The sequence below is a fragment of the Prionailurus bengalensis genome, chromosome A2 (genome assembly GCF_016509475.1).
Source record: "Prionailurus bengalensis isolate Pbe53 chromosome A2, Fcat_Pben_1.1_paternal_pri, whole genome shotgun sequence".
Classification (NCBI taxonomy): domain Eukaryota; kingdom Metazoa; phylum Chordata; class Mammalia; order Carnivora; family Felidae; genus Prionailurus; species Prionailurus bengalensis.
The window spans coordinates 8,600,171-8,612,673 of NC_057348.1; the positions used below are offsets into that span (position 1 = coordinate 8,600,171).

Sequence of the window (12,503 nt, forward strand, 5' to 3'; positions counted from 1 at the left end):
GCAGGTGCCTCCACTTGGAATGCTCTCCCTCCGTGCTCTACATGGTTTACTCTCTCAGCTCCTTCAAGCCTCTTCTCAAACGTCACCTTCTCATTGAGACCTGCCCCCTCCACCACCCTCTTTAAAATGGCAAGAAACAAACAACTGGTCCTTTCAGCTTCCCCCCCCCCGCGGGCAAAATTTTTTTGCATACACTTATCCACTCATAGACTACTTAAACTCCTCTTTATGCTTAGTGGCCATTATCTTCCCCCTCACTAGGATGTCAGGTCCACGAGGACAGAGACTTCTTTGTCTTTTTACTGCTGAAGCCCCAGGGCCTAAAACAGGGTCCGACACACAGTAGGTCCTCAATAAAATTTTGTTAAATGAATTATTTAATCACGTGACGCTGAAAAACAAGGGAGAAACACAGACTGACTGAGATGTCTACTCCCCAGTCTCCTCACCCTTTGGTCCTCCCTCCCAGGACCTTCTCTGTGGTAAAAGTCCTTCCATCGGGATATGAAGACAGGCTTCTGAGAAAAGAAAGAAGTACTGTGTGTATAAAAAACATGCCAAACCTCTGCATCTCTGCCAATGTACTCAGTCTATACTTATGAGCACCTGCTGTGTGCTGAGTACTGTTCTAGGAGCTGGGGGCCCAGCAGTGGACAAAAGAAAGAACCTCCCTGGTGGAGCTGACATTCTAGTGAGGAGAGAGGCAAGAAGAACAAGACATTGGAAATGATAAGTTATTTGAAAACAAAGACGGTGAAGCCGTTAAAAAGTGTAGGGCGTGCAATGTCACACAGGTGATCAGGGAAAGCCTCTGCAACGAGGTGATATTTGACCATGACCTGAATGGTGTGGGAACATGAGCCACAGGGATATTTGGGAGCTGAGTCCCCTCAGCAAGGGAATAGTGAGTGCAATGGGGCTGTGTTGGACGTGCTCTTGTGTACGTAACTGCTCGACGACGTGATATACGTGTCACTACTGGGTGTTTGTGCATTTGGAGTGTTGCGAAGTGAGGTGAATCATGGTTGTGCATCTGCTGCGGGGGGATTGAGGTGATGCCTCTGACAAGGAATGCAACACGGTGGTGTGTGTGTGTGTGTGTGTGTGCGTGTGTGTACAGAAAGAGCTGCAGTCACATTAGCTAAGGAAATGTGTCTGGGTGTGTGCATGTGCGTGTGCATGTGTAATAGCAATGGTATGGTTGTATCAGAGTGTGTTCTTGTGTGTGTGCAAGGGAAGGAGTGTGGGGACATAAGAGTGAGAGAAAGTGTGTATGGGATGTTTTGTGTTAGGATAGGGCTGTGAGCATGTGGGTGATGGGGTTTTTGAAAGTGGAATATAGGCAGAGATGCGTGTGGGTGTGCGCGCGCACACGTGTGTAAGGGGGGGGGTGTGAGGTGCCCAGCTGTGTGGGTGGATGTATTGCGGGATGTGGCGGATCTGTTTTCTGGCCCCAGAGGGAGAGAGAAAGCCCAGGAAATATCAGTTCCACCCCGCCCCTGTGTCTCCTGGCAACAGCACCACTTTGAAGTTACCAGGAGAGAGTTGCCAGGGCAACAGGGGTGATTGGCAGCTCTGGGGCGAGGTCTGGGTGAGGAGACCCAGCCAACCCTCACTTAACCACTCACCTTGTTTCTCCTCTCCCAGTTTCTCAAAAATCCTATCTTCCTTTCTTCACTCATTCATTTAACGAGCATATATTGAAAATCTGCAACCATCTAGTCACTGTTCTGGGCGCTGGGGACACCTAAGTGAACAAGACAAACAAGGTCCCCTGCCTTGGCTGTCCCTTAGTCTCCCACCCCCTGTCTTTTTGTCTCTCCTGGTGCTTCTTTGATCTGTGGTCATGCCCACCCCACTTATTCCAAGCAAAACCCGAGGAGCCCCCAGGCCAATAAGGAAACCGGTTGAGATTCCTCTTCTCACAGACCCTCAGAGACGGTTGCTGATGTGTTGCACGTGAATGTTCCTGAGCCTGCAAGCCTCCAACACAGCTTGTGCAGATACTAAGGTGCAGAGGGAGAGACAAGCACACAAGTGCCTCCCTCCCTCACTTCCTCAGTTGTCATCGGGTGACATCAGCAGAAACACACACAGACAACATTCCCATCACAATAGTCCTCTGAGATATCACGAGCTCCATTTTATAGGTGAGCAGACTGAGGCTAGGAGACTTTAAGTAATGTGTCAGTGATTCGGGCCTGCTTCCTCCAACTCTCAACCCTTGTATGTGTCTAATTAGCTGATTAATTCACAATAGTAATATTCGCGTTGCTTCCTTCAGCGGACTCGCACAAGGGAAGGGCAATCTCTCCTTCAAGCGCCTCTATGCCTCCTCCCTCAGACTGTTATTTGCCCCTTCACCAGGGGAGGAGCCAGTAAAGGCCGATCTAACTTTGATGGCAGATCCATGGACCAATGGAGACGCTAAGTGCATTGTAACCAATGAGACCTCGGCTTGGGCGGGACTAAGGGCAGGAAAGGGCCGCTGACTGGACAGGAGTATCTTACGAATGGCGGAGACGCTGAGGCGGGTGCTAAACCTAGGCACCTCAGCAAGGTCCGGGGAGGAGGATACAGCTGAGGCTGGACCGCCTTTGCTGCTGCTCGGCGGCCCAGGGTCTGGAAAGACAGCGCTGCTATTCGCGGCGGCCCTGGAAGCGGCAGGAGAGGGCCGAGGCCCCGTCCTCTTTCTGACTCGAAGGCCTCTTCAAAGCCTGCCCCGCGGGACTGGCGCAGCCCTCGACCCCCTGCGGCTACAGGTAACCGAGGGGCGGGACCGGAGGCGGGCTAGTGAGTACTGGGCGAATTGAGGATTGAGTGACAGGTAGACAGACCAATGGAGGAGAAGAAGGAAGAGCGAGCCTTAGCGGCCATTGTGGGGCGGAGTCATGAATGCGCGGGGCGGAATGATAGGGGCGGGACCATAGGAAGCTTTGTTAAGATTGGGAAACCGTTTGGTGGGGGGGCGGAGTTAGCGAAGAAAGGCGGTGCCCAGCGGGTGGGGTTAGTGGGGGGGGAGTGAGTAAGGGGTGGGGCTAAACCTGAGTCCAGTTTGAACGGCAGCTTTTCCTTTGGAGCCGATCAGGAGGTCCGACTAAGAACGCTACGGGCAGGTTTTCCGTGGAAAGATTGCCTTAGATACTTGGTAAGAAAAACATACCTTGTTCCTAGCTAACACCGGGCAGTGATAAATGCGGGATAAAAAACGGGGGTGGGCGCAGAGCATGTGACTCTTGAGCATGTTGAGTTCCAGCCCCACGTTTGGCATAGATGACTTAAAAATAAAACCTTGTTATTAAAGAAAAGGGTGGTGAGTGGGTACGAATTGAAGAGCATGCGGCCATTCTGAACGGCTTCACTCGGAACCAGCTGTCTGGGGTCTGAGAGCCTAGTGCAGGGAGGTATATACAAGGAAGCAGGGCAGCTCTAGCTTGGAGCCTGCCTTCCTGAGCTGAATCTGGCCGTTTCCTTTTTTCCAACCTCTAGAAGATCCGCTTCCAGTACCCACCCTCAACCCATGAACTCCTTCAGCTTCTGTGCTCTGCCCATGAGGCCCGCGGTCCAGCCCCCTCCCTGCTGCTACTGGATGGCCTTGAGGAGTACCTAGTGGAAGACCAGGGACCCCAGGACGCCGCCTACCTGGCTGCGCTGCTTCTGGACACAGCTGCCCACTTCAGCCACCAGACTGGGCCTGGCCAGGGCTGTGGGCTCATTGTGGCCCTACAGACCCAGGAGGAGGGAGTCAGTGGGGATGCCCTGCAGGTGTCACTGCTCCAGCGGTATTTCCCTGCCCAGTGCTGGCTGCAGGCAGAGACACCAGGCCCAGGACAGCACCGCCTCCGAGCCTGCCTGGATCCAGGTGGGCTGGGGCCTAGGGCAGAGTGGTGGGTGGCTTTCCGACCAAATGGAGAGATGACAATCACCCCGTGGCCTACCCAGGCTGGTAACCTCAGCTTAGACAAAGGTTCAAGCTCTGGAGGCCAGCCTTGAGCTTTGGTGTGTGACAACCTCTCTATGCCTCAGTTTCCCATGCCTGGAATACTTACTTCAGGGACACATGCACATTCAAAGACCTAAAGAATATAGGGACACATGCAGATTCAAAGACCTAAAGAATATAAAATGCTTTTTCTCATTTAAAAGTAGCATTATCAGGGAACCTGGGTGGCTCAGTTGGTTAAATGTTGGACTCCTGATTTTGGCTCAGGTCATGATCTCATGGTTCGTGGGATCGAGCCCCACGTCGAGCTCTGCACTGACATCATGGAGCCTACTTGGGATTCTCTCTCTCTCTCGGCCCTTCCCCCACTCCCTCTCTCTCAAAATAAATAAATAAACTTAAAAAAAAAATAAAAATAGCATTATCATGTACCTGTTATGCCCAATTAACATTGTTGAATTTTGCTGTTTTGAACTTTATAAAAAGTTTCATGATAAATGTAATCTTCTGAGACTTCCTTCTTCTCCCACTCAACATTATCATTTAAGATGAGGCCAGTTTTGGGGTGCCTGGGTGGCTCAGTTGGTTAAGTGGCCGACTTCGGCTGAGGTCATGATCTAGCGGTCCATGAGTTTGAGCCCCGCATCGGGCTCTGTGCTGACAGCTTGGAGCCTGGAGCCTGCTTCACATTCTGTGTCTCCCTCTCTCTCTGCCCCTTCCTTATTCGCACTTTGTCTTTCAAAAATGAATAAATGTTAAAAATTTTTTAAAAGATTAGGCCACTTTTTAGTTCACTGCTTTCTCCCTACTGCATATAGTTTCATGGGTGACCATATCCCAATTTATTCATCAAAGGACATATCTGCTGCTATGAACATTCTTGCACACATGTCCTGGCTCACGCGTGTGAGAGTTTTTAGGGTATTTAGCTAGGGGTGGCTTTGGTAGAGCTTCTAGAAGGCCTGCATATGCCCATCTTTCCTAGGTCATGTCTAACTTAGTGATATCATTATTATTCGTGGCAGAAACTAGCCAGAGGCTCAGGCAACAGCTTTCCTTCCCCCAGGGAGCACAGCCAAACTGCATTTCCCACCCCACCCCACCCCCACCAGCAGTCCATGGATCAAGCTGGGGTCCTGGGACTGTTTCTAATCCCTAAAATGGCCCCCAGCATCTTCTGTTTTCTCTTTGCTGCTCGGTTAGCAAGATGCCGGGGGGTCCATCTACAGACCAGCAGGGTCTGGGCTTCTGACTCATCCCAGAAATGGCTGCCTGCCTGCTTGCATTGGAATATGAGAGAGAAACCATTTGATGTGTAGAGCCAGTCATATTTAGGAGGTTTTTGTTGTTGTTGTTATGGCAGCTAGTATAACATATACTGAGTCCTTCATTCTATTAGGATTATTATTCATATCGCCAGGTCCAGAATTTCAGACTGAGCTCGAGGCCTTTTCCCGTTGCCCCTATGGTCTGGGCCCAGGGAAAGATGGGGCCTCCAAGGATGTTTGTAGAAGTCATGAAAGGGGGAAAAAAATTACATACACACACAAACACACATACACTCATACAACTCTATACATTTTAAAATACTCCAAGGTTGTACTGAGCAGGACGGATTGGGCAGAAAGCCGAGGTTAGCAATGCCCCTGGTCCTGAGGGAGCCCTCACCAACCCTGCTCAATAAGTCTAGGGCCTGGGCTAGCACTTGAGGTCACGCTGGGTCCCCAAGCATCTGAGGGCTGGAGTCCTAGGAGCAGGCCACGTAGCTGGGCGGTGAAGGCTCAGTGGCCGGGATGAGGCTGTTCTCATAAGGGTTCAAGTAGGGGCCAGTGGATGAGTCCCCCTGGGCTTCCTGGGAGCCCCCTGAGCTGTAGTCCGTTGAGATGCCAGAGTCAGACACCATGAGGTACAGGTACTTTATGTGGGGTGGGGTGGGGGGCAGCTCAGGGGGCAGCGCTCTTGGGCGCAAGAGCTGGGAGCTGGGATCCAGGATCGTGTACTCAAAGCTGGCACCCAAGGCCCCCTCTGGCCCAGGCTTCAGGGACAAGGCAGATGAGCAGGAGGAGGCTTCTGAGCCTTTATGCATGGCTACCATGTCCAAACTGCCATCAGGCCGCGGGAGATCCTCGCTGGGTGGGTTCCGGGGCAGCAACCACTTGTCCAGCACCAGGTAGGTGTCTTGGGTATGTTCACTGCCCAGCGGCTCCAGCAGGGGCCCCTCCTCTGCCCCCGGCTCCGCTGCCTGGGTAGCCCCCCAGCAACGCTCAGAGAGGACTTCCAGGGGGGAGGGTGGGTCCTCTGCAAAGGGAGTGCAGGGGCTCCACCAAAGACAGCCCTCATTCTGGTACAGCCACAGCTGGGGAAACAGCACCGGCCTGCTCAGAGACCTACGGTTCAGCCACAGGAGCAGGGAAACCCCAGGCCCCGAGGGGACAGCCAGGCCACCTACCTGGAAGTTACCCTTGTGGGTGGTGAAGAGGCCCTCAAACTCACTCTCGGGGCTTGGGATACCAGGCCAGATCTTCTGCTTCAGAGTCCTGGTGAAGCCAACAAGAAACAATTACATGGGTATGTGTCACTGGATGCTCACCAATACCCCCCTAAAAAGCAGCCACAGGGGCACAGATAGTCCTAGTCCCTCATAATCACAAGGCAGAGGAGTGCATAGGGGCTGAGGAACAGAGGCTCTGGCTGAAGCATCTGCAAGGCCCCACAGATGGGTGACTGGAACAGGGTTTTGAAGGATGCATAGGAGTTCCACATACACTGCCTGGTGCTCTCCCTTAACCTGGCCCAGGCTTGTCTGGAGGTTCATTATGTTACTTCCCTTCTCACTCCTTTCCATAATTCCCCGAATGTACTCAGAATAAAATTCGGGGGCACCTGGGTGGCTCCGTCGGTTGGTTGAACATCCGACTCCTGATTTTGGCCCAGGTCATGATCTCACGGTTTGTGAGTTCGAGCCCTGCATTGGGCTCTGCACTGACTGCGGAGCCTGCTTGGGATTCTCTCTCTCTCTTTCTCTCTCTCTCCCTTTCTCTCTGTCCCTCTTCATCTTACGTATGCTTTCTCTCTCTCCCTCTCAAAATAAAGTTAAAATATTTAAAAAAAAAAAAAAAAGAATAACAATCTCTTCTCCACAGCCCTGCAGACAACCTTGCATGTTCTGACCCCTGTGACCTCCCTCACCTCATCATTCACCACTTCCTCATAATATATTCTGCTGTAGCCAGAGATACCCTCTTGGCAGCTGTTTCAGTGCTCCCAAGCTCATTCCCACCTCAGGGCCTTTGCACTTGCTGCTCCTTTTCAATTGTCTTGCGGCTGCCTTTGTCCAACCGTCAGGTTTCCATCCTGATATCATCTTCCAGAGGCCTCCCCTGACCATCCTGTCACGGCCCCACACCCCATTTGCTTCTGTGATAGCACTTACCACAATGGATAATCAAATATCTGTTGGTGGGGTGCCTGGGTGGCTCAGTCGGTTGAGCAGCCAACTCTTGATTTTGGCTCTGGTCATGATCTCATTGTTTGTGGGATCAAGCCCTGCGTCGGGCTCTACACTGACAGCATGGAGCCCGCTTGGGATTCTCTCTCTTTCCTCTCTGCTCCCGTTTATGTTGGTACCCTTGTTTGCTATTCGACTCAGCTTTGAGATCCACAAGGTCAGAGAGATGTTTGTTTTCCACTTTCTCCCCAGTGCCTAGCACAGAGTTGGCACTCAGTATGTATTTTCCAACCAAATAAATAAACAAGGCCCTTAAAGACAACAGAATACTGCTTGGCAGACAAGGCAGGAAAGGCATTGCAGGCAGAAGGAACAGCATGTGCCAAGGCTTGGGGGTATGAAACCACATAGTATGAGCTACGAATAACAAAAACCTCAGGATGCCTGGTCCTACCATAAACAATCTAAGGAGCTTGATAACAGAGGCAGGAGGCACTCAGGATGTTAATTAAATCTTTCCATGCGGCCCATCTGGGGATTTTACAAAAGTTGATGAAATTGGGAAAAGGAACAAGCAAAGGAATTCAAAAAGGAGCAACCGCTGAGGTTCAAGGAAAACCAGGTGAATGTTCCCAAGAATTTTAACTAAGATTCTGGATATGGTCTGGCTTGCATCCCAGCCCTGCCACGGACTCCTCACTGTGTGTCCCCGGGCAAAGTGCCTTTCCGTCTCTGAGCCTAGCTTTCCACAGCAAAAGGAGAACGTAAGTGCGTTGGAGTCTGGGCTAGGTGCCCGAATGGGGCGCTCACCGGCGGTGGGAAAGCAGGGCGAGCACGGCCAGCAGCAGCAGGATGAGCACGAGGATGAGTGAGAGCGTCAGGATGAGAGGGTCCAAGTCTACAAAGCAGGGAGGAAGTCAGGGCAGTAGGATTACCCCATGCTCCTCCCCAGGCCCTCCTAGCTCCTAGCTGGGGCCTCACCACTAGCTGTCAGCAGCGACGCAGGCTCGGACCAGGCGCTCCAGAAGCCACCGAAGCTCGGCTCAGCCATACGCGCGCGAACCATAAAAGTGTAGCGCGTTCGGCCGCGAAGGTTGCTCAGTGCGCACTCAGTGCGGCCATCCAGGATCTCCACCTGGGGGCGGGGCCTGGGTGAGAGGCGTGGTCAATAGGGGCGGGGCGAGCAGAGAAAAGCTTGGGGGGGCGGCACTGAGCCAATCAGAGAAAGGAAGGACAGCTTCGCAACTCTGCGGTGAGGGGGAAGGGCAATGAAAGCAAGAGGCGGGTTCCAGGAAGGCTCGGGCCAATCAGGACGGAGGCCCAGGGAGCAGGGGGCGGTCTCGGGCTATTTAGGGGCGTGGCCAGGGAGCCAAGGGTCGGGATGTTGAAGGGGTGTAGTATTTGGGACAAGGGGGTAAGTGGGCTTTGGGCTTGGGTCCAGGTGGACTGGGAGGCACTGGGAAGGAAGACATGTCAGTGGGAGTTGATGTGTTTTGGGCAAAGAGATGACGGGCGTCAGAGGTGGACCTGGAGGGGCGAGGCCAGGAGGCGGGGCCATGCTGGCCATCGGGGCGGGATTTAGAAGGGGAGGCGGGGCTGTCCACCACACAGCCTTTTGGACTGGCGGTCGGGGCGGCCTCACCTTCTGAGCGCCCCCTGCGACGTTGCCTGAGGAGATGTTCACTTCGTAGCGGATCAGACTTGCGACGGGGGCTCCAGGAGGCGGGAGCCAACGCAGTACCACGTGGCCGCCCTCGTCGGCCCGCCGCGCCAGCAGCCCCGCGGGGGGGTCCAGGAGCACTGCGAGAGGGGTTGATCAGGTGGGCGGTGACCGAGACTCCCTCACCCGACAATTTCCCCATTCCCTGCGCACGTACCCACTTCGTTGATGTGGATGATACGGTGATAGCGTGGAGCGCCCGAGGATACGGCTGTGACGCGCAGCTCTAAGGGCACAAAGCTCGACGCGTCGGCCGTAGGCAGCGAGCACCAGAAACGCACAGCGCCGCGAGCCGTGGGCGCCTGGTGCAGGCTGCATGGCTTCCACGGTTCGCCCCTGTGCGCCAAGGGGCCAGAGAGGGAAGGGAGCAAGTTGGGGGTGGGGGGTGCGAGAGAGTTTGTATTGCCTGGAGCTGGGGCCCGGTTTGGACACCACCACCAGGGGGCGTCCGGCCCCCGACTACGCTACGCCTTCGTCCTAGTGGGAGGGGTGCTGGCCCCGCCCAAATGTTTGGGATCGCTCCGCAACAGAGATCGCGAGACTGTTCCGGCCCCAGCCACTAGGGGGCGCGTCGGCACTGACCCCGGGGCTTCCCACCAGTGACCGCCAGTGGCCTCGCGTCCCACCAGTGTCCTCCCGCTCCCGACGCCAGCAGATATCCCAAAGTGTGAGCCCCTGCCCACCCGCCCCCTCCTCAGAGGATGGGAGCGCCCCACCTGCCCCGCCGCACTCACTCGAGCTGGTAGAAGAAGCTGTAGTTGTCGGGGCCGACCCCGGCGCTTGCCGCTTCCTCCCAGAAGCACACCAGGTCCTCCAACCGTTCGGTGAAGCACAGAAGCTCTTCGGGCCCGCGGGCAGCCAGCAGGGCCGCTGCGGGGGGGAGGGGGACACGGGGAGGGGGTCGGGAGAGCCCAGTCCTCGGGCCACAGCAGCCTCCCCCTCCCTCCCGCCGCCTGTGCGAACCGATAAGCAAAAAGCCCCGCCTCGCTCGCTAGCCCAAGCGGGGGCCCTCGAAGGGTCCGCGGAGGTGGTGCCCCCCGCCCCGAACTCCGAAGCGCTGGTGGCTTGCCTTACTGTTCCCACACACGCCCCCGCCCACCCCACAACCCGCTGGACCGCGCGCGGCTTGGAGGGCCGCGGTCCCCCGCTGCCCGCCCCGCCCCGGCCCAGGACAGGCGAGCCACTGGACGTGTGCGGAGAAGGCGGGGCCCCCTATCGGCCCCGGCAGGCTGCCGGCAGCCCGATAGCGCCAACCGTGAACCCCTCCCTCGCCTCTTCCCTCGACCCGGCAAGCCGAGGCTTCTGGCGCCCGCATACAAACCATGTTTACAGTCGCCTGAGGCCCGGCCCCTCGGCCTCGACGCGGGCTTTGTCCTCCCTCCCCCGGTGGAGGGTCGGCCAGATCCCCTCTCCTGGGGACTCTAGATTTCGAGGCCTAGACCCAGCACCAACCCTGCCCCGTTAGGATTTATTATGTCCCAGGCTCCCTGAAAAGATAAAACGGGAAACTTATGCCCCCCACCCCCCCCCACCCCCGCCCACAACACAGTCTGGAGTCTTAGACCCCAGCATGCTACGCCAGGTGCCACTCTAAGGAGGTTCAGCCCCCAGCCCCCAGATCCTAGACTGTAGGGTCAGAACCCGGCGTGGCTCCCAGGACCCAGGCTGGAAGTTCAGGCCTCGGCATTGCCCTCCAGGAACCATTGCGGGGGTCTACACACAGATCCATCCTTACCTTTACTTTCGAACTTGGGGTCCAGGGGGTTGGGTGGGGGAGCCCAGGCGGCCCCAGCGAGCAAGAGACAGAGAGAGCCGACTCCAGGCCAGAGGGGCGCCCAGAGGTGATCCATGATGCAACCCCCCGCCACGGGGGGCGCAGGGCCCCTGCTCCCCTTCCGCCCCTGGCACAATCCACAGCTGGGTCAGCAGCTGCCTCCGCCGGACACAGCTGACCAGGCCCTTCCCGGCCAGGCGCCTCCAAGTGGCAGCTCCCCCGAGGGGGCGGGACCACACGCAGCCTGGGCCGAGATAAGCGGGAGGCGGCCGCCCTGCCGCCCCGGCGGGAGGGGGCGGGGCCTTAGAGACCCCGCGCCTGCTTGGGGGTCAGGGTCAGTGCCGGTTTCTGCACTTTCTTACTGTGTGTCTCTGGACAGGTGGCTTATCTGAGCTTCAGCCTTCTCATCTATCAAATCCGGTTTGGCACATAGCAAATATTCCAAAAATGTAACATACTGGTATTATCGTGCTAATCAACATCTCTTCCCAGTCTGGGTAGGAATAAATAATCGTAATAGCGACGGGCGGTTGAGTGCGCAGTGCTAGACAGTGTGGCCAGACGATATATACCATACATATATTCTGGCATGTTGGTAAAACAACATTCTGGATGTTGAAACTTGTGATTTTTAAAAACGTTTTTATTTATTTTTGACAGAGAGAGAGACAGAAAGAGAGAGAGAGGGAGACACAGAATCCGAAGCAGGAATTACAGTACAAAGCGTGAAAGCTATTTGCTTGGGCTCAGCTTCTTAAACTAGGGTTAGCACCGGAACAGAGGTAAGTGCTTGGGGGGAAGGGGTGGATACTTGCGCCTGCCCTGCCCCAGAGTAGCCAATCAGAACACTCCATTTTCTGGAGCACTGTGATTGGTCCAGCGTGGGCATGTGACCCAAAGGGATCCAATGAGCCTCCGCCCTGGGACTTTACTCAAAGTTACTGGGAAAAGGGTGACTGTTTCTATTGGGCCATGAGGGCGTATCCAGAGGTATCTTCTCTACTAAGGGGAGAAATTACCTGATGGTGAAGCTAACACAGGTTTTTACACCCTGTTACCTCTATCTGAAACTCTTCCTCTAAATATCCACGGGGCTCAGTCCTTTATTCAGGCCTCTGCCCAAATGTCACCTCCTCAGTGACATTTGCCCCCTGGGATGACCCCATTTAAAATAGCGCCCATCTGGGGGTGCCTGGGTGGCTCAGTCACCCAGCTTCCGACTTCGGCTCGGGTCATGATCTTGTGGTTGACGAGTTCGAGCCCCATGTCCGGCTCTGTGCTGACAACTCAGAGCCTGGAGCCTGCTTCAGATTCTGTATCTCCCTCTCTCTACACCCCCCCCCCCAACTTTCTCTCAAAATAAATAAACTTAAAAAAAAATAGCGACCTTCTCATCCCACACCCCTGTCGCCCTTAAATGGATGATGGTGATGATTTTACATTCCCTGTTTATTATCACCTAATAAGCATTTGATGTTCTGTTACTGATTTGCCGCCCTCACTAGTTCATTTTGTTCATTTGTGTATCCCTAGCACCTAGAACAGGGCCTGGCACACAGTAGGAGAAATAGTTGTGGAGGGGTACGTAGGTGGTTCAGTGGGTAAGCTTCCCACTCGA

General features: G+C 55.0%; 2 protein-coding genes across 4 annotated transcripts; one reads left to right on the forward strand and one right to left on the reverse strand.

Moving 5' to 3' along the window:
- Positions 1-1,507: 1,507 nt before the first annotated feature.
- On the forward strand, positions 1,508-4,446 carry SWSAP1 (SWIM-type zinc finger 7 associated protein 1). Of its 3 annotated transcripts, XR_006298267.1 has the most exons (4): positions 1,508-2,762; positions 3,089-3,148; positions 3,490-4,060; positions 4,096-4,211. XR_006298267.1 is itself a non-coding variant. In XM_043586607.1 (3 exons), the coding sequence occupies exons 1-3, from the start codon at positions 2,514-2,516 to the stop codon at positions 3,991-3,993; spliced, it is 813 nt and encodes a 270-aa protein (XP_043442542.1). In that variant the 5' UTR covers positions 1,510-2,513; the 3' UTR covers positions 3,994-4,088. The 3 variants fall into 3 exon arrangements, 2 of the variants coding, with proteins under 2 accessions (XP_043442542.1, XP_043442543.1); XM_043586607.1 differs by lacking the exon at positions 4,096-4,211 and having other exon boundaries at positions 1,510-2,762; positions 3,490-4,088; XM_043586608.1 differs by lacking the exon at positions 3,089-3,148 and having other exon boundaries at positions 2,358-2,762; positions 3,490-4,446.
- Positions 4,447-5,294: 848 nt separating this feature from the next.
- On the reverse strand, positions 5,295-12,063 carry EPOR (erythropoietin receptor). Its single transcript, XM_043586606.1, has 8 exons — positions 10,847-12,063; positions 9,846-9,981; positions 9,269-9,447; positions 9,034-9,191; positions 8,373-8,526; positions 8,202-8,289; positions 6,393-6,480; positions 5,295-6,299 (listed from the first exon to the last, which is right to left on the reverse strand). Exons 1-8 carry the CDS (start codon positions 10,959-10,961, stop codon positions 5,691-5,693), a joined length of 1,527 nt encoding a protein of 508 aa, XP_043442541.1. The 5' UTR covers positions 10,962-12,063; the 3' UTR covers positions 5,295-5,690.
- Between the last annotated feature and the right edge of the window lie 440 nt (positions 12,064-12,503).